The 21,562-nt window shown below is 40.8% G+C and overlaps 2 protein-coding genes and 1 long non-coding RNA gene across 6 annotated transcripts in view; 1 reads left to right on the plus strand and 2 right to left on the minus strand.

The window, feature by feature from the left end:
• The window catches only part of PTCD2 (pentatricopeptide repeat domain 2), a 28,312-nt gene extending 15,943 nt beyond the window's left edge, over window positions 1-12,369 (minus strand). For 3 of the 4 annotated variants that reach the window (XM_082457345.1, XM_082457343.1, XM_082457346.1), the window contains exons 1-6: window positions 12,235-12,369; window positions 10,821-10,913; window positions 7,521-7,650; window positions 3,446-3,563; window positions 723-801; window positions 222-313 (exon numbers count right to left, since the gene is read on the minus strand). In XM_082457345.1, coding sequence (XP_082313471.1) covers window positions 222-313; window positions 723-801; window positions 3,446-3,563; window positions 7,521-7,650; window positions 10,821-10,913; window positions 12,235-12,349 — 627 coding nt within the window. In that variant the 5' untranslated portion in view covers window positions 12,350-12,369. The remainder of the gene's footprint in view (window positions 1-221; window positions 314-722; window positions 802-3,445; window positions 3,564-7,520; window positions 7,651-10,820; window positions 10,914-12,234) is intronic. The other variant, XM_082457344.1, reaches the window with a different exon arrangement.
• The window catches only part of LOC309658619, a 473,127-nt gene that overhangs the window by 62,979 nt on the left and 388,586 nt on the right, over window positions 1-21,562 (minus strand). The gene's annotated exons all lie outside the window — the stretch shown is intronic.
• Window positions 12,450-21,562, plus strand: part of MRPS27 (mitochondrial ribosomal protein S27) — a 90,225-nt gene continuing 81,112 nt past the window's right edge. Inside the window, exons 1-2 of the mRNA XM_082457394.1 lie at window positions 12,450-12,537; window positions 18,789-18,866. Of these exons, the coding sequence (XP_082313520.1) occupies window positions 12,465-12,537; window positions 18,789-18,866 (151 nt within the window). The 5' untranslated portion in view covers window positions 12,450-12,464. The remainder of the gene's footprint in view (window positions 12,538-18,788; window positions 18,867-21,562) is intronic.

The raw sequence follows: 21,562 nt of genomic DNA on the forward strand, positions 1-21,562 counted from the left end.
GAAAAGATGGAAAGATGATAAAATTGCTTTTCCCATGATAAAACTGTCTGACATGGCTAACTTGGGTTTTCTAAAAATGAACATATTTAAAATGGAAATATCTGCACCAGATGGAAAACAGACTTCAGGGGAACTGAATTTTATATGTAGAGAAAAAAAAAATAAATCCTCTCTCAAACATTACCCAAAATGCTCTAAAAGTTTAGGGAAGACAGTCTTACCAGTTTGTAGCAAATTGCAAAAGCAAGGATGTAAGTATCTTTGTTGAACTTCACATCTTGGTTTTTCATCTCAATCAGTACTTCCAATGCACCTGTCAAAAGCCAGGAGTGGGCCGGCAGTGTTAAATGCATTCAAGTGAGTTCAGAGTCCTCTACTATTGATTCCCAGAGTTCAATCTGTTTAGCTCCATCTACTGAAAAGTATACTTCAGCACAATAAAAACTTTCCAAGTCATTTATCAATTAACTAAATTTCAAAATAAATTATCAGGTCATAACAGGAAGAACTAGTATTTTAAAACCTATTATAATTGCAGCATAAGTAAAATCTGGGGTGTTTAAGTCATGATGTGATACAATAATGTTTTCACACTTAAAGAATGGGGTCTCCATAATTCGGCCACTCATCAGGAATATAAAGATCATTTTTACATAGTCCATTGTTTTTCCTAATTTTACACAGTCCCTTGTTTTTCAGCAAACATAGATTGTGATACTTACTTTTATATTTACCTTTGATAAATAACATATCCATCAAAATATTGAATGATGTGGAGTCTGAGAAGAAACCTCGCAAATGCTAATGAAGAAAAACAATATATTTTGGTTAAAAGGTAAAACTATTAAGGGAGTACTTACACTGCATCTTCTCTGTCTAGGGCTGTCTACATATTTTATTCATTCAGCAAAAAAATTTAAATGGTGCCCACTCTTTTGGGGTCATGCCTTTAGCAACGGGCACAGTGAACAAGAGGCAAAAGATACGGCAAGAGATCTCTAGGTTTCAGAAATACAGTGAAGGACGTCTTTATGCAATGGGCTCTGCCAAGCTTAGAAGAAAAGAAGCAAGCCGGTTAGCCCTCCTGGGGGTTGTCTTGGAACCTGGGTGCAGAATATTAACACGAAGTGGCAGCTATAAGTATGCTTGAGGGCTAAGGCGGGAGAGGCTTACACAACTATGATCCTCTTTTGGCAAACGAATAATAGTTGATTATTCACTTTTTGAAATAACTCACTAAAACGGTGGTTCTCAACATTTTTAATGGGGTGATAATGTGACACATGGTATTCAAATACACCATTAAATGTCTTGTGCAAGTCTGTTATTTTTTTTGAGACCCTATTAGGCAGACCCTATTCTAGGTGTTAAGAATAAAGAAATGATGAACAAGACAAAGGCCCTGCCCTAAACTCTAGTAGGGCTTATAATCTAGGGGAGCTTAAATTCTGGCAGAGGAGACAATGAACAAGTGAATAAAACAAGCAGAAAAGATAAAAATATAATTTCAAGTATCAATAAGGGCTATGAAGAACAATGAAACAGGATAAAGGGAAGAGAGAAGATGATGGAAGGTGGTCAGGGAAGGCTCTCTGAGAAGAGGAGACCTCAATGAAGTGATGCAGATATAGAGCACTCCAGTCTGAGGCCACAGGCCTGGTTGTTTGAGAGAAAACCAGAAGGTCCAGAGTGGAGTAAGCAAGAGCGAGAGTGGCAGGAGATGAAGTACCACAACGGGACCTTGAGGGCATGGTCAGGGGTCTGAGTTCTATGCTAAGTGGGATGGGAAGCCACCAGAGCAGCCCCGTCCATAGGGAGAGATTGCAAGCCTCAAGTGTGAGCCATGTACGTGACTCTAAATTTTCAAGTAGTTTCATTTAAAAACGTAAAAAGAAAGATGTGAAATCAGTTTTAATAATATGTTACTTAACCCACTAAATCCAACATTTCAACATGTAATCAATATAAAACATTATTAATAAGATACTTTACATTCTCCTTTTTATGCCAGGTATTGAAAATCCATCATGTATTTTACACTACAGCCCATGTAAATCTGAACTAGCCGCAGTCCAAGGCCTCCAAGGGTACATGGGGGTACTGGCTACCATGCTGGCAGCACTTCAGGGTTCTGGGCAGGGGACACGACACGGTAAGGTGGAAGCAGGATTAGGCTTTATGGCACTTGACTCTAATTCAGTTTATTCTACAACTCCAGGAAACGTATACATACATGAATGCTTCATGCTCAGGTAGGTTAAAAAAAACCGAAAAACAAAAACCTTTACCCTCATTTTCTTTCTTTGTGTTTCTTTTTATCATTATACTCATGGCTATGATTTATTACAGTGAAACGTTTGTTTTCTTTTAATTACAACATTAACATATGCTTATTACAAAATAGTCAAACAATACAAAAGTATATACAGTAAAAAGTGAGGATTTTCCCTGAAGATAAGCAGTAGTTTAGTGTATATCCTTCTAGATTTTTAAAACACATATGCTGTAATGTAAATATGTATGTATATTTCTCCTTTTGTTCTGAAACCACCTTCTCTCTGCTTACTAATATATTATGGTCATCTTTCTAATACCCAGGGTCCTTAAAAGAGGGGCAAGGTGAGAGTTAACAGTTCCTCCATGGATACAACACTTTACATGAAAAAAGGTAAGAGGCAAAAGGACAACTTAGTTATGGAGATTCTTAAAACTATTAAAATGTCCCAGGGGGCCAGCCCTGGCCCCAGAATTTAATAAATGTTTCCGACCATGGATGAATTTATAATGTCTCTGAGTCCCCGTTTCCTCATCTGTAAAATGGAAATAATAATAGTACCTACCTCGCCAGGGCTGTTGTGGGAAACAAATGAAATGAAACATGTATAGTGCTTAACATGATGCTGCGGACTTGGTAAATATTCAATGAATAATTACAAAACTAATTATTGTTACTTTTGCTTTTAGGAAAGTAAAATCAGAATATGTGAAAAGCAGAAATTCTGAAAACAGAAAAGCACTTTACAACATAGCCTTCAACCAGAAGTAAAGATATGAAAACAGGAGAGAGGCATGGGTGAAGAACAGGAAAGGCAGTCTTAAAATGGCAGCCTGCCTCAAACTATCCCCCACTAAAAGCTCCTCAAAAGAGAAGATGTCAGTCCCAGGTGGACACACATCCAAGGTAGGTAGATACCTTGTAATCTGTACTTACACCTCTTCCACACCTCTGTATAAAAAGACCGACACCTCTTCATAGGCAATGACTCCAAGGAAACCTTAAAAATCCAGGGAAGAGCTCATTCCCTCAACCCAGCAGCCTTTCTCTGAAAATCTAACCCAGGAATAATGTGTATAGAAGAGCTGCCCTTCCTAACATCACTGAAAACACCCCATCCTCAGCGCAAGGAAGTCACCATGGCAGGGAAAGCAATTGGGAGACAGTAACCTGGTCTTTGATGAGCTCCACTGCAGATTCCTCAAGATCCAACTCGTAGCACAACCTCATGAAAAGTGGTCCAAACTTGTACTCCCCCAAAGTGATATTCCTGTTCTCTGCATGGTACCTGGTAATCAAAATAATTCAATGAGCCAAACAGTGGGACCTGAGGAAAGACAGACCGTGGCATGCACTCTACTAGGTGATGGGGACACAGCAAAGAATGAGGTCCTCTCACAGTCTGGAGGGGAAAGTGCAGAATTAAAGATGACCAGAAGAATCCTGGCAAGCAGAAGTATACTAGGCATTTAAATAAACAAACAAGGTCCTTAGAGGCCCACATACTCTGAAATAAAAGAAAGTAAAAATGCAGATTGTAATCATCTCAATTTACCAACAACCTGCTAGGACTGAATGTGAGCATATGTCAGGGAATAGCAGGGGTCTTGTATCTGTAAGCCCAGCAGAATGGACTGTCTCCTTCCATGCTCCTGGAGAACAGCAAGGAAAGGAGTGGGGTGATGTTGTGTCCCCCTCAAGTCTGGCTTTATCCCCATATGGGATGGCAAATGACCAATAGGTACATTTTACAATTTAGACCAATTTCTCTGTTTTTTTTCGCGAAGGGAAAGGTATATGTGAAGTACAATCACCTAGCCAAACAAATTAAATGCAGCTTTGAAATTTTAGTTTTAGAAAAAGGCTAGTTTCAAAGACAGTGATGTTTTATATGTATGTGGCTTGGGATTTCTACAAGCAGCCAGTCTGCCAGTTAGAACTGCAGAACTGAAAATCGCCCCCATAAATTTCCTTTCAATAACCAACTCTTTCTGCTTTAGACACCAAGAAGACAATCTGGTAACGAAACAAGTACCTCACGATTGCATGTAAATCAGATTTTAGGAAGCTCTGATTTTAAAGAACAGAATATTCTTTTACCTTCTGCTAAAATCACTGAGGAAAGTCATAATAGCATTATGGATAGTCTATTTTAAACATATATACTGCCAAAAAGAATGATGAGTGTACTTTTAAAGATACATTTCATAATCCAATTATAAAAGTTACAAAAAATATTCATTGCTTCATTTCTAACAGTTATGAATTAACTTATATCAAAATATCAAGTTGTATACCTTAAAAATATACAATTTTTATTTGTTAGTTATACCTCAATAAAGCTGGAGGAAAGAAGAAATAAGTTATTAAAAGGCAATATAGTGTCGTGATTAAGGATTTTTAGACTCTGATTCCAAAATGACAGTTCAAATCCCAGCTGTTTGACTTACTAACTGTGTAACCATGAGCAAATTAATTAATGACTCTGTGCCTCAGTTTCCTCATCTGTAAAACGGAGATAAGAAAAGAACTCAACTCAGAGAGTTGTTGTGAGGATCAAATGAGATGATGTGCCTGGCACACAGTAAGCCTTACACATATGCTCGCTCTTATACAATGTAAGGCACGCTGAGGAGGACATCTTTAAAAATCAAAGTATTTCAGTAAATAATCTCAAGAGAAATGTGTGCCAGATTAAAAACAAAACAAAAATGAAAATTTTCCTAACTTAAATGACATTCACACTAATAAAAGTGCTAGAAAGTCACAGAGGTAGTTAATATCACCTCCTCTTGACAAGAAACATTCAAGTTAGAGGATCTAAAACCCTTCTATAAACCAAACAACAGCATGTGGTCAAGACTCTGAGGAGATTCAGTCGTTCCCCATTTTTGGCTCAATAAAGAGCTTCTGTTCCGGCTCGTTGCTCTTTTTCCCCAATGGGGGGCCGCCTGTCTCAGGAAGAGAGAGAACAGGTTGGTGAGGCGGAGGACCAAACCCCCCTGCCCCCCCCCGCCCCCCCGTCCCCCGCCAGCTTGTCCACAAGGAGAGGGAAAGGGCAGCAACCAGGCAGAAAGTCTTAGCATCAGTAAAGGGATTAGGAGCCATACTCCGAATGTGTATGACAAAAATAAGAGTGGAAGCAGGGAGCATTTAGAATGTTATCCCGTTTTGTTACTCTTGTAAACATCTGATAGCTTTGGGTAGTAAAAAGAAAACTGAGAGTAAAACGAGCCAGAGGGTCTCAAATGATTCAACTGTATGAAACTGAAATAGCAGGTTTAGGTTTGCAGATATAGTGTGGCTGTGAATTAGCATAATCCCTTTTGGAAAATAATCTGGCAGTCTGTACTGACAAGCTTTAAAAGGTGCATGGCCTCCGATCCCTAAAAGGAAATAAAGAATAAATTTTATGCATAGAGTTTGCTCATCATGGCATTATTTATCCTGGTGAAAAATTAGAAATAATTTAGATGTTCAACAATAGGGGCACAGTTAATTAAAATAGCTAACCTATAATCGAACAGTGTATAGCCGTTAAAATATGATTCCTAGAGTATTAACAGGCAAAAACATTTATGCTACAATGCTAATTAGAAAACAAGAAAATATCATTTTATATACACAGTTAATAACTACAACTATGTAAAATAAACCCTATCTAAACCTCAAAATCTTTGCATGAAAAAAAAATCAGTGAGAAAATATATCAAAATATGAACAGTGGTTTCTTGGATGTGGTAGACAGGCCCCAAAGTTGGCTGCCATCATTCCTCCCTGTATGTGCATGTGGCTCCGTCCTTCCAGAGGTGGAATCCTTTCCCCTCCCCGTGGATCGGAGCTGGCTGCTAACTCGCCCCGACCAAGAGAATGGGACGGGAGTGAAGACGTGCCAATCCTGGGCAGCTCCACAGGCCTGCAGCTTCCACGTGTGCTGTGCGCTAGTGCAGCTCAGGCTGGACTCGTGAGCAGTGAGATTCTACCAGCGGGGGTAGGGGCTGCATGCAGGGGCACTGAGGCTTCAGAAATGCAAGCAAGGCCTTCTTGGACCTCCCAGCTCAGCCCACTAAAGCTGACTGCAGGTGTGCAGGTGACTTCAGCCGATAACAATAAGAACTGCCCAGCTGAGACCAGCCTCAGTTCCTGACCAACAGAGTTATGAGAAATAATAATCAGTCGTCATTTTAAGTCATTAAGTTCTGGTGTGGTTTGTTATGCAGCAAGAGACCATCGAAACAGCAAACTGGGTGATGTATGCAGTATTTCTTCTTTCTACTTTTTCGTGTTTTTCAAAGTTTCAATGAAATTTGCGTAATTCTGTTTTTCTTTTCCTTTTTAAAAATAACATTAATTTTTTCACATTATAAAATTAATAGTATCCCTTACAGACAAGTTTGAGAAATCAGAAAAGTACACACTTAGACGAACAAAAAATATAATGTATAATTCTCAAAGAACCATGGTTAACTTATGGTATGTATTCTTCCAGTATTCCATATATGAATACCTCGTATTTTTCTCTGTAAATGTACAGTATAAATGCAGGTTCATGTATAGAAATGTATCTTTAAAGAATGGTGAAAGGAAGCTGTTGACTTGGTGCCATCCTGCTCCCAAGTGACACCTTTGCTCGGTTTCCTAACAGCAGACTGTGATTACATATGAGTTCCTTCTGTCATGGGGAAGTCTGATAAGGGATCAGAGACAGTGAACGTAACAGGCATAAGCCTGTAGGGGGGAGGCTAGTTAGGAGTCCACTGAAGTGATCCAAGTGAGAGGCGTGAGGCCTGAACTAAGTCACTGGTAATGGGGACCAAGAGAGAAAGGCTAGGGATGAGAGACACCACGGAGCAGACGCAGGAGGAGGGCAAATGAGATCGGGGGAAAGAATGACTGGTCAGTGTGACAGCAAACACGGCAAGAGGAAGAAGTCTGTGTAAGTTGAACGTGAAGACCTTGGGAACATGTAAGTGGACTTGGTGAAGAGGTTGGTGATCTCCTGGGGCATGAATTGTCTGTTTTTCTATCTTTGGCACCTGGCACGTAGTAGGAACCCAATAAGTGTTCGCTGAATGAATGAATGAACGTAAATGTGTGGAGCTCAGGGCAGGCATCTGGACAAGAGTTTGGGAAGTCACCAGTTTAGAGGTGAGAGCTGAAATCCTGGAGGTAGATGAGATTGCTCAGGAAAAAGGAGACAGTAGGAAAAGACAAAGGCTGGCAGGATTTGAAGGCGATGCCTCACCTGTAAATGACATTTTTAGCCAGCTCCACATCGTCCCAGGACTCACACAGATGAAGTAAGGTTCTCAACTCCTCTTTCAAGATGAGCTTACTCTGGGTCAGTTTCTCTTCCAAGTTTCTCAAATAGGTTTCTGGAAGAAAGCACAGTGGGGTGGCCATCACTTAGGCTGTCTTAGACTGTCAGGAGGCTGACCTCAGGGAGAAGGGGAGGCTAGAACCCGGCACAATGCAAAGAGCCACTGAGAGGGGCTCACGGCCATGCAGCTCCCGTCACTGGCTGGTCTTGAGAGCAGTGTCAGACGTGGTGTATGAAGCAGCGCATCTGTCACAGGGCGCAGGTCCAGGCCTCACTCCAGACTTCCCAACACAGAATCTCTGGGAGGAGGAGCACAAGAATGTGCATCTTTGACTACCTGGGTGATGCTTATGCACAGGGAAGTTTGAGAACTAACGTCCCAGAGGCTTAGCCCAAAGAACTGTATCTACAGGTGACCCATGAGAAAAAAAAAAGTAACCAAGATATCCAAACCATCAATTGGCAGGGCACCTAGCAGGAAAACTGAAAGGAAAATGTGGTCACCCCACGATGGATGACTCACGTGATTCAGGAATACTTCACGTCTTTTTCACTTGATTCAATTTTACCACTTTTTCATTCCTCCTGGTCCCTCTCTACTCAGTTGTGAGAAAGCATGCCACAGTACTGCATAATGCACAGAGGGTAAAAGAGTCCTCTAAACAGCGGCAAACCCTCTTTTAGTAACAGAATCATTTCAAGGTGATCACGGTCTATGTCCCTTGGCTTGTATCTGATCAACTGTGGAGACAAACACCAACAGGAAACACTGCTTCTTGGCATTAGGGACTGTATTTTTGGCAGAACGTAGGGTGAGGTGCAAGGCAGCCACCAAGCAAACATCTGCTTTCCAGAAGGCAGGGCTGTTCTCAGTATCAGAAGCTGCGAAAGTCTACAGGATTTGTTCCAAGGCCCAGAGCTCCGAAGGAATGCTGCTTAAAGGAATGGCACAATATACATTAAAAACACAAGATCGGGAAGCTGAGGCAGACACTGCTCTTGATTTACAAGAAAAGAAGGTCCATTAGGTTTGAATTAATGCAATGGACCCTCCAATCTCTATTTGCAGAACCGTGTAATGGTTAAAGGTTTTAGAGTTGGGAAGACATGGGCTGAAGTCTGGGCTCTGCCACTTGCATGCTATGGGGAGATCTGGGGAGGCCTGTCTCTGAGACATGATTCATGTGTGAAGTGAGGACCATGATACCTACCTCATGGGGTCATCCTGAGATAATGTACATAAAGCACTTAGCACAGGGCCCAGCATGTAGTAACTGCCAGGAGATCATAGACATATTGTTCTTATTTTCATTCCTCTGTCACGAGGATTTATTCTATTAAATATTTCTAAACAATTTCCAACCTAAAAGATTTTAATGGGACGTCTTTACATCTTGTACTTCTTAATACTTAATAAGTCCAAAATTTCAACAGATGTAATTTGTATTTTAAAACAAATCAATCAAAATTAAGTGCTTATCGTATATTATAGTCAGAGGTATCCTTCCTTGTGTCAGAGACACAAGGAAGGATAAGGTATGGTTCCTACCCTGAAAGAGCTTAGAGTCTATTTGAGAAGACAAGATATATTTATATAAAGCTACCTGAAAATAATGACAGAGTAGGTGACATGTGACAGTATAAACATAACAGGGGAGAAGAGAGAAATCAGGGCAGCAGAAACAGACCAGGTCTGGTGGAAGTGGAGAGGTACCAGAGAGGAAGGAAGGGGCTGGGTAGGGTTGGCAAAGCTGAGGGGGTGGGGAACTGTCGGTATGGGAATCAGCATGAGAAAAAGCACAGAACTGGGGGAAAAGGTGGTGAGGGGAGACCGTGACTAGATTAACAGGAAATTGCACTGGTTCTAGAAAGGGTGAGATCCACTACGGAAGAGCTAGGAAGCTGGAGGGAAGGGGCAAGTTTGTACATGATGTGGTATATAACAGAGTACCACTGTGGTTCTTATAATGATGAAATGTGGACAGGATTTTGTAAATACCTGACAGTGGAGTAGATTGGCACTCATTATATTAATTGCCTTTCAGAACATATGCACGACTGTCACAGCCTTAGAAAGACTATGACAACTGGAATAACAACTAGATAGTGACATGAAGCCCTAACTGCGAACTTCACAGAGCTCCAGATGACCTGGGGTAAGAAGAAAAGACTGAAGTAAAATCTAGATTGAGTCTACTCAAGTGGAGATTAATCTATTTTCCGTCACTCTTATCTTCTTGTTCTGTAGGTGGTTTTGTACAACAGCATGATAGCGGACCAGTGAAGGAAGACTGCTTTCTGGAGAGATGAGAAGCAAGGAGTGTTCATTAGGTGCTCACAAACATCTGACAGTGAGAAGGAGGAAAGCTGGAAAAGTAAGTAGGACAAACAAAAGAGTTGTTATTAAAAAAGAGGAGAGCCTTGCTGTGTTTATAAAGGAATCTGAAGTACTGGGAAAAACTCAACGTGCAGGAGAAGTGGGAATGAACACAACAAGATTTCTCAGATGCTGAAAAGGAATAGGACCTAGGGTGGTGGTGCCGTGTTTTTAGCTTTTTACAGTAAAAATTTTCAAACATACCTAAAAGTAGAGAGAACAGTAAAATCACCTCCCACGTGCCCATCACCCAGCCTCAACAGTTATCACTGTTTTGCTGATTTTTTAAAGAAACCTTTGTTTTTAGTCTACTGATTCTTCCAGCACACAGTAGAAAATATGAAAATGCATCATCATACATTTTTTGTTTCATTAAATCTCATTTATCTATAGATATGTATGTGTATACTGGAGATGCAATGCAAATTGTATTTTTTACTGAGGGTGGCATCAAGAAGTCTGAAAGCCAGTCATATGGAGCAGTTCTTCTGAGGCTTTATTTGGCAGACAATTGTCTGGGGCCCGAGATTTGGCATTTCTATCCACCTCTCACTTGCTGCTAATCCTTGAACCTCACTTTGAGTGGCACTGATCTAGAGGACTGGTTGCAGCACTAGTTTTAGTATTTCTCTGGGGTCCTGGGAGAAGGGACAAAAGAAGAGCGGTAGACTCTGCAGTAACAGAGTGAGGTGAAAGGGGCATGCGAGGGCAGACTAGGAAACTAAGAATAAATCATGTCAGTTTCTTCTGTGAGATAAAGTCATTGAAGAAGAGGCTGAATAGGGATAAAGACAGAGGGAAGTTTAACGACAGATCGATGAAAGAAGTAATGAAATAGACTTGATTACCTTTGGTGCCAGGAAGATTACATGCAACGGCCACCTTCTTATGCTGAAAGTCCTTTAATTTCACAATATTATCTGTAAGTAGGTATCTTTTAGCTAAAAATCAGAGAAAGAGAAAGTAAAATCATTTTGACTGTTTTATACTTAGCAAATAATGTGTAGAGCTTGACTGTCTCTTTCTAATAACTGATCTTATCTTCGGTTAGTATAAATAATCCACCTAGACAGGTACAAATATAACAGTCACCCTGGTGGGGAAAAAAATGTCCAAACTACCAAAGAATGCAAATCCTCCACAAGACAAGTTTTGTCTGTGTGTGTGTGTGTGTGTGTGTGTGTGTGTGTGTGTGTGTGTGTGTGTGAAAGGAGCTAGTGATTAACTGGGTATGGGGATGGGTAGACAGGAATCTGGGATCTGAAAGACAGATAGCAAAACAGGTATATCTAGATTTGGTTTAAACAGGTAGAAGCATATAGGGTAGGGGAAAAAGCTATAGTGTGACCATTGGAATTCCCAGGACTGTCATTTGCAAAATGAGGCGTTATGGCCTCTCAGATTTGGACTCTTGGTATCCTCTAGATACATGAGGAATCACTGACCACAACTTAGCAGAAATGTTGAGTTTAGGAAACATCATTTCTTTAGGATGCTCGGCTGTGCATGAACTGGAGCTTGGCCAAAGAATCGTCCACTACAAGAGCTCTGTGTACTACAATAACGATGTAACAACAAAAATTGCTGATTTCTAGAGAGGCAGTCCAGAGAAGGGGTTACAGTAGGACTGCCTGTGTTCAAACCCTTCCTCTATCAGTTCCCTCTGACCTTGGGCAAATTAGCTTTGCGGTTTCCTCTGTAAATGAAGAATAGTACCCCTCTCACTGGGTGATGTGAGGAGAAGAGGAATGAATGTATGTAAAATGTATTACAGGAAAGACTGACACAAAGTGTTAAATATTTTATTATCACTCACCAACATCTTCAAATTTAATCATTTTCATAAAGATATTAAGGGATAATTTTAAAAATAAAGAAACCTGCTCAGAGTCTTTCATACTGTTCGCTACAGAGCTGGACTCCAAAATCATTAAGAGTCTTTGACCTCCCCTCCCAAACTCTGCAGAACGGTACACCCAAGGGGGAGGGGGTGTTCCCGGGGCGCAGCACAGCTCCATCCGAGGGAGTACTACAGCCCCCAGGTCAAGAGCCCAGCCCATCTGTCGTTTGATTCCCAGGCACACGGGCGTCCACGATACGCAGAGGCCACCACTGTACCCACGTGCAGCGGGCAAGTGCATGCTCGGTTGCTCTAGGCCCCTGAGCGAGGCGCTGTTATTTCTCCAAAGAGATGCCCGCTGAGGTGTAAAGCTCCCTTCTGTCCCATCCCTCCCCTCCTTCACGGCCCGAGGCCGCGGATACCTCCGAGAGGGCAGCGGCTGCAGGTGGAGCCCGAGCCTCCCAGCCCTGGATACACCAAACTCCGCAGCGCCTGCAGCGGTAGGACTTGCTTCGCGGGCCGAAAGGCAGCCGCCATACTGTCCCGGACCGCACCAACTGCGGGAGCCGGGGGGGGGAGGGGGCGTGGACTGTGCCCAGCCCTTGATCCTCCCGCAGTCCCCCGACCGGCCAGCCCTTTGGTATGCTCCAAGATGGCGGCCCACGTGGTACGGCGCGGGATCCTCTGGGCGCGGAAAGTGTCGCTGCCTCAGCTCTCCCTGACAGGTTGGTGGCTGCTATCTTCGTGGGGCTGCCTCATTAGGCCCCTGAGAACTCTGTTCCTTGAGTAAAGGGAGCAGTGGGCTTTTAAGGGGAGAGGAAATGCTTCTGGGATCTAGTTGCTAGAGAAACCCCTGGAGGTGTTTGGTAGCACAGAGAGGGGAGGTAAGGTCTATGACCCATCTCTTTCCCTAAAATAATAGTGTCTGCCTATCCAAAGGTGTGAAGAGCAGAGGAAGTCCTGGCATGAGAGCTTTTGCGTATGTTTGCCGGGTTTGTATGTGAGGGTGGTCCTCTCTTTGCTGCCCGTGAAAAGCCCAAATGTGTTCCCTCTGGCGCTGTGAAATTTCTCTCTCTGTTGAGTTTCCGTAGAGGGGCGTCATAAACGTTCTCCTCAACACCTGACGTGTGGCCAGACCCTTGGTTTTCACTTGGTGAAGGAATTTCTCAGTACTAATCTCAGTTTGCCTGATGACCTTGGGCGCAACTTTTGATTGACCTTTCTTTGCCCAAGTTTTCCGTTCAGACAATAAATGCTAATAGTTACTTTTAAAGTACTTTGATATCCGAATGAATGACGGCTCACTCAAAGCCTGTTTAAAGGACCTGCTGATGAAGACATTGGGAAAAACTTTTTTAATTTACAGAAGCTAAATCCTGACAGATGTATCTGATTATATGATTAAAATACAGTGATCACAATTGATTTTTCCAATGCCTATTATCTCCTCTTTCCAACATACCTCCTCTAGCCCCTGTTAAAAAGCAACACACACAGTTTTGCCCACACGCCTTTAAATATCAACGTGAAACCTTATAGTTGGCCACCAGAAGTTTTCTGAGAATTAACTGATTGACCTAGCTAATGAAAATGTTTCATGCCACACATTAGGTAAAGTGGTCTGCACAGTACTTGGCGCCTCAGTAAGAATTAACTGTTGTAGCTATTTACTAGCTTGTTTACTTATGGTTGTTAGTAAATGCTTTTCAATTTAAACAAGACCTTGGATTGTCTATCAGGGAAAGTATCATAGTTGCTTAGGATATTCTGGGGCAGTCATACTAACAAGGGAATGGAAATTAGATACAGGTGAATTGAGAGAATTTCCAGTTAGCATTTTGATCGTAGTTTGAAATGGTGAGCTCATGATAGGTTACACCTGTGCTGTTCCATTGTAGTAGCCGGGAGCTACACATGGCTATTTAAATTAGTTTAAATTTAAAAATTCTGTTCTTTAGTCACATCAGCTACATTTTAAGTGCTCAGTAGACATCTGTGGCTAGTGGCTACTGTATTGAACAGTTGAGAATTGAACATCTCCTTCATTACAGAAAGTTATATTGCACAAGCACGGGGTTAGACCACAGATGAAAGGAGTCTTGAAATCAGGAACTGAAGGGTATAAGGCAAGTGATATAAGTATGTAGGATAGTACATTATGGACCACTGGGGGTTTGAGAATGCTGATAAGGAGCTTTAAGTCATCAAAACATCTTGAACCATTACCAGATAAAAGAGGAAAAAATTTGTACAAACTCAGGACAAATCAGTATTTGGAATACTTCGGTGCTTCCACTGATTCTCCCTACAACATAATGGATAAGGGCAACTAAAGTGATCAGGAGGGTGAAAGAAAGATTTATTGAGATGAACCGAAAAAGTGACTTCAGTATATGAAGAGGCTAGAGAGGGAAACTTTTTGGGCACTTACTACATAGTGGACATTAGGCTAGGTACTTAATATATGCCCTTATTTAAATTATGGTACAGTATTTCCCTGTTTTACATATGAAGAAAGAGGCTCGGAGACCTGGTGTAACTTGCCCACATTTTTATAAAATTTTTTACAGCAAGGCTAGGATTCACACTTAGACTTTTTGACTCTAAAGCCTATCTGTGTTCACAATCACACTGCTTCCCTTTGGATGGAAAACATGTTTGGAGACGTTTTACCAAAGGCCAAATTAACTATAAAATAAATACGTTTTTAATAAATAAGTATTTACTAAACTTTGAAATTCTGGTCCATGGAGGTATCTTTTCAGAATTAAGCAGGGGAAATATTTGCTTTTTAGTGGATAGTTATCTTAGAATATTGTTGCTCCTAAAGTTGACTGGCTGAAGGGTTAGCAGGTTCAAGAAGGGTTTATATATGCTCTTGGGTGGCGTATTCAGAGTGGGATTAAACGGGCTCAGAGATCTAAACTTGTGAGGCTGATAACATCCTATCCCCTTGTTACTTCAATGTTATCTGAGGGTCAACATCATCATCATTACCTGGGAACTTTTAGAAGTGCAGAATCTCTGTTCCCACCCCAGACCTACTGATCAGAATCTGCATTTTATCAAGATTCATATGCACATTAAGGTTTGAGAAGGTGATCTAGATTTTCCATTTTGCCATTGTCCACTTAATGTCCTGTCTGGCTTCATAGAAATTCTTTGGTTTTTACGTTAATATACAGACCCCTCAACTACCATACAGAAATGGGAAAAACTTTAAATGATGTCATTTAAAAGTATCTCAGAAAGATGAATATCCTACTTTAAAAGGTTTACAGATAATGGAATGTCTATCTGAAGGTGTAGTAATTTCCTATTGCTGCTGTAACAAATTACCACAAATTTGGTGGCTTAAAACAACGTAGATTTATTACCTTACTATTCTATAGGTCAGAAGTCTGATACAGAGTCTTTTTGTGCTAAAATCAAGGTGTTGCAAGGGGTGTGTTCCCTTTAGGAATCTCTAGGGGTGAATCTGTTTCCCTAGCCTTTTCCATCTTCTAGAGACCACCTGCATTCTTTGGCCACGGTCCCTTTCTCAAACATCTTCAAAGCGAGCAGTGGCAAGTCAGGTCCTTCTTATATAACTCTGTCTTTCATGCATCACACTAACAACCTGTCTCCCTCTTCCACTTTTTAAGGACCTGTGATTATATTGAGCCCACCTGGACTTCCCTGGCAGTCCAGTCGTTAAGACTCTGCTCTTCCAGTGCAGGGGGCTCGGGTTTGATCCCTGGTTAGGGAACTAAGATCCCACATGCTGTGCAGTGTGGCCAAACAAACAAACAAACAAACCCTGAGCCCACCTGGACAACCCAAGACATTCTTCTCACTTTAAGATCAGCTGATGTGCTGATCTTAATTCCATCTGTCACCTTAATCCCCCTTTCTCATGTACCCTAATATTCACAGGTTCTGGGGACTAGGACATGGACATCTTTTGGGGGGGGACATTATTCTGCCTACCCCACTTGGTAACTCATTCCTATGTTTGTCATTGGTTTCTATTAGGAAGATTTTCCACTTGCCAAATTTAAATTCTTTATCCTTATACCTATTTCCTTTCATTGTATCCTCAGTGGAGATGGAAAATGATTACTGGTTACTTTCTTATAAAGCAAACATTTAAAAGTTCATATATATATGAAAGTTACTGGGCTTATCGTTTGTAAATTTACCAGTTCTAATTTTGTTTTCGGTCATGTGATCCCCTTGAACAACTGCACACAGCATTCTGGCACTCTTGTCTTTCCCCACCATCACCTCCTCTGCTTTTTGTCTCCCAGTTCAAAACTCATGAACATAATTCTAGATAATTGTCTTTTCTGACTTTAGAGCAAGGAGGGCTGATTTCTTATGCTAGAATAAAACATATGCTAGGAGAAGAAATAGAGAATAAGTAAGAGAATGTAATAACAACAAATACAGAATATTTAAGTCACTGGTATCCTGGAGTATATAGGTTAACAGCCCTCTCCTGAGCTCATGCTCACGTAGAATAGGGCTGCCCTTGTTTCCCACAGAAAGGAGAGATCTGCGTGGTTTTAGAAATTGGAATTCAGTTTGCATAGAAATGCTGCAGTAAATTATGAATGGGTTATCTGAACTGATTGTTTTGGTTCTATGTCAGACTGTTAGAGCATGCAGAGACCTTAAATATCACCCGGCCAGTTCCTTCACTTACAACTGCAGGGTCTGAAGTTTTCTACCAGCTGGTAAAACTCAAACTAAATCTCAGGTCTGCTCACTCCTGACCTGATGTGCAGCTACACACCTAATGTAATGCCATCAATGCCATTGCATTTTGTTCATCCTTCTTGACAGATCTAGGAATGTAACTGACAATTTATAACATCTTTTGTATGAAAAATGTATTCTAAGTTCCAAACATCTAATCATTTTTTAAAAAATAATCCATTTGAAATGTAGGCGCTTTTTAATAGTTACTATTTTTAAGAAATATCTTAGTTCCCCTTTGAGGCAGTCTTTGGCAGCTTTTAATATTATTGCTTCATTGCTTAAGCTTTAGACTTCAAATTTAGACATATTATTCTAGTAAAGGTCTGACCCATCCTCTGCTGAAGGCAAGGGAGGGACTGGTCTTGTGTATAAACACACACAGACGTGTTTATATTTGTTTTAGTTGGGAGATGGATAGAGAATAACAATAGCATGCAAATACTGTGTTTAATCAGCTCCCATGCCTTCTAGTTGTGTTTGGTTTATGGTCTGCTATGGCCTTCAGGTAATAGTCTGCCATTCATTCCTTTTCAATTTTTTTAAACAGCTTTATTTAGATTTAGTTCACATACAATTCACCCATTTAAGGTAGTCAGTTTCATGTTGAATTTTTTTTTTTTGTATATACACAGGGTTGTGCAGCAGCCATCACCACAATCAATTTAGGACATTTTCATCACTTCAAAAAACCCCCTTACTCATTAGCAGTCACTTCCCATTTCCACCCAGGTTTTTCTGCCTGTCTACCCTCCAGATCTAGGCAACCAATAAGCTGCTTTCTGTCTCTAGATTTGCTGATTGTGGACATTTCATATAAATGAAATTATATAATACTTAGTCTTTTGTGACTGGCTTCTTTTTCCTTAGCATAATATTTTTGAGGTTCATCCATGTTGTAGCATGTATCAGTACTTAATTTCTTTTTATTGCTGAATAATATTCCTTTATAAGAATATACTATTTTGTTTAGCCATTCATAAATTGATGGATATTTGCATTTTTCCTTTTGGCTATTATGAATAATATTGCTACAAACATTTTTATACAGTTTTTTAGGTGGACATGATTTCATTTCTCTTGGGTACATACCGAGGAGTGGAATTGCTGGGTTACCTGGTAACTCCATGTTAACATTTTGCAGAACTGCTGAACTTTTCCAATGTGGCTGCACCATTTTACATTCTCACCAGCAATACATGAGGTTTCTAGTTTCTCTACACCTTAACAGCTGTTATTATCTGCCTTTTTGATTATAGCCATCCTAGGTGGGTGTGAAGTTGTATTTAAATATATTTTGCATTTCCTTAATGGGAAATGATATTAAACATCTTTCCATGCACTTGTTGGCCATATGTGTGTGTGTGTGTGTGTATTTATGTGTGTGTATGTATCTGTGTGTTTTCTTTTTTTTAGAAATGTCTGTTAAATCCTTTGCCCATTTTTCTGCTGGGTTGTCTTTTTAAATTTTGAGTTGTAAAGAGTTATTTATGTATTCTGGGTACAAGTCCCTGATCAGATAAATGCTTTGGAAATATTTCCTCCCATTCTGAGTTATTCTTTCACTTTCTTGATGGTGTCTTTGAAGCTCAAAAGGTTTTAATTTTAGGTTGCCATTCATTCTTTCTCATTAATTCCTTGAGCTCATGTTTATTGAGCATTGCTATATGCCAGTCATCGTGACAGATGTCATCTTGTGGGTTACACCAGATTTGGCTTACTAGGTTTCTGTTATTTACCACTAGGGTGCTGTGCTACCGGGTAAGATGTTACTCTTTGCTTTATGTGAAATAAGGGTAAATATGCTGATCCAAGTCAGATGGAAATTTTTTAGGACTAACTAATGATGATAAAGCAGTCTTTTAATGAGTTAACCAACTGTTCAGCAAATATTTTGGGTTCTAAGAAGGAGTTTTAAGGCTCATCTAGGCTCTACATTAGTGGAAGCAAATGGCTCCTAGTCCTAAAGTAATAGAAACAAAATTAGCAACATTTTTACTCACAACGTTATGGTAGCAATTTTAACAGGCTTTCTGCATCTTCTGCTTGTTAGAGGTTGAATGCATGTTGTCATGAACTGAATTGTAAACTGTGTAATATTGGTTACAGTTTCCTAATAGATCTTTAAATAATCTAGTAAATGGAAAATATGGCAAAGATATGTGTAATAAAACAGATGTATAAACTGAACCTGTTGTGAAACCATGCCTGTTGAAATAATTGTCTTTTTCCTCAGGTAAAAGATGCCTGCTTTCTGCAGCATATGTGGACAGCCACAAATGGGAAGCAAGAGAAAAAGAAGATTGTCACCTTGGTAGGTACTTATCGGGCTGTTATATGTGTCGTTTCCAGTCACTCCATGTTTGTCATCATATATTCATATGAGATATATGTGAAATGATGCTTTTATGATAATCCAATTCAGATAAGCACATATTTAAGCCTTAAAAAGAATTAGACTGTTGTTTCACATGTGGCAAAATCATTTTTTCTTTTCTGCAAATTTCTATTTCATTTTTGCCTTCACAGTTAGTCTCCTTGAATTATGTAAACAATTATTTTCTTTCTTTTTTTTTGTTCATTTTTATCATATAGTTAGTTACCGTGCAGCCTGACTGTTTTATCTGCAGAATCAATCTTTACTATGATGGTTGCAAAATGATGGTTTTCCAAATTCATTAATACCTCCACATTTACTAATTATTACTCAGTATTTACTGTAAGCAAGAACCCTTTTTCTCCCATTTCTTTCTCTGTTTATTATCAGTATGATCTTATGGATTCCTCTTTTTTTTTTTTCTTTTAATGATTCATTACCATCCTTAGTTATTTTGGTAGTCCAATTCTCTGAAATTTGGCTAGTAGAAGCGCTTTCAGGCTGGCTCTCAGTGTTCCAACTTGTACCTTTCTTGCTCTAGCCCTGAAATGAATTACAGTTAGCCCTTAAACAATGGGGGTTAAAGGAGCCCACCCTCGACGCAGTCAGAAATCCACATATAACGTATAGTTGGTCCTCCGTGTAAGTGGTTTCTTCCTAGGCAAGGTTCCATCCACCATTCAACCAACTGCGGATCATGCATGTAATCCTGTAGTATGCATTTAGTGAAAGAAATTCATGTATAAGTAGACCTGCACAGTTCAAGCCTGTTTTGTTCAAGGGTCAACTGAAATTCTCCAAGAAACACTGGTTCCTTTTACTAGGGAATGAGTGGTATTAGAAACCAAGATCTGTGCACTAGGTGTCCCCATTGCTACTATGGAATTTTTGCTTCTTTGCCCATTCAGTGGACAGAGCTAGGAAAAATATGTATACATGTACACATAAACATACATATGTGCACATACATGCGTATAAGCTTACATGTACATAGTTTACAAATTATGAAAAAATCATTCTGAAACCTGCAATTCCAGTTCATCTCTACAGAGTTCTTCCTTGCCTTCCTCTAGTTCATATTTGTATCTCCCTTCCATACTGAAAACACTGGCTCCCAACAGGGACAGTGTTTTGATGTGTCAATCAGTCTAGGCATTGCAAGTTATGTAATTTTCCTGTCTTCTACCAAGTGCCAGTAATGCCCTGCAGTCATTTAGACAGTCAGAAAGATACTCCTATATATTCTAAAATGCCCTTGAGGGCCTTTTGGTACTCCTTTTGGGAACCACTGTTCTAGTGATGAAAGCACAATGGGCTCAGTTAATGATATTGCAGAGCTTGTTCTGATGTGCCATGTGTGAATTATAAGAAAAGTGCTATGGAAGTGCAGAAACGAGAACGAAGAATTTCATATAAGCTATTGTTAACACTTTCCTAGGTATGACGGGAAAATTAGGAAACAAGACCATTATATTTGGTGCCTTGGTATTGTTACTCGGAGACAAACCTAGGGAAAACTGTCATGGATTCCTGAGTGAGCAGATGCTGTTTGCCAAAGAATGAGCATAATAGTCTGCGGTGAATAAATATCACATGGAGGTAACTGTCTCCTCTCTGTTAAGATTAATGCACTTAGAAAAGCAGTACGTACCCGCTACCATGTACTGAATACCACCCTGCCAATGATCCTCTCTGCACATCCTGAGTCCCTATCGAGTCAGTTGATTTTTCCTCATCCTGTATTCTTACAGCACTTTGTACCTTCATTATGCAGTGTGATGTGGTGAAGAGTCTGCACTTGGAGGGGAAGACAGCTGGCTGTGAACCCCAGCTCTGCCAGCTTTCAGAAACTATGTCCCTTAACTGGGTTCCTATACCTATAAATTAGGGATGATAATGCCCGCCCCAGGTAATACCCTGACATATAGTAGGTGCTCCAGAAATATGTGAAAGGAACAAGTCCCTAGGCCCCTTGATTTTACTCCTATATAAAACATTAGATTGTGAGGTGAGATGAGGTTTTGAAACTCAAACTGCTTGGAAGAAAAAGAGGCTGTTAGAGACAATATTTTTTTTCTGCTGTGTAAGAGAATGTAATTAAAACTTGCGTTCATACGTGATATTACTGCATGTTTTCCCTAATTCTTATCTGAGCCTTTGGTCTGGGCTATGGGCCCGGAGAATCAGGTAGTACGCCTGGGGCTACATGCCGATGATCGGGCAGTAGGTGGCAGTGTGGCCTCTGCGGAGACGCGCGCAGCCCGTGGAGCCCGGCGTTTGGGCGCTGGCCTTGGGAAGCCTCCCTATGCGCGCGTGCGCGGAGGGCTGTCCTCGGCATGTGGAGCAATGTGATTGGGCGCTGTGATCTGGTGCGGGCTTGCTGATTGGGGGAGGGAGGAGGGGGCGATATGAGGCTTTTACTCCTCGCGACCCCATTGGAGGGCGTGGAGTGGGGTGGAGTGGATCGCGGCTCTGGAGGGACGGTGTCTGGGCGTGGGCGTGGGCGTGGGCTTCCCTGGTCTGAAGTGGTTTTGCCTCCATGCCGAATACTGCGGAGGAGACCTGCTGGGTTCTCTCGGATGGTCGTACAGCTGCGGTGCCTCCTCTGTTCAGTCTCATTAGTGGTTTTCTCT

The sequence above is a fragment of the Balaenoptera physalus genome (assembly GCF_965194825.1).
Source record: "Balaenoptera physalus genome assembly, chromosome: 3".
Lineage (NCBI taxonomy): Eukaryota > Metazoa > Chordata > Mammalia > Artiodactyla > Balaenopteridae > Balaenoptera > Balaenoptera physalus.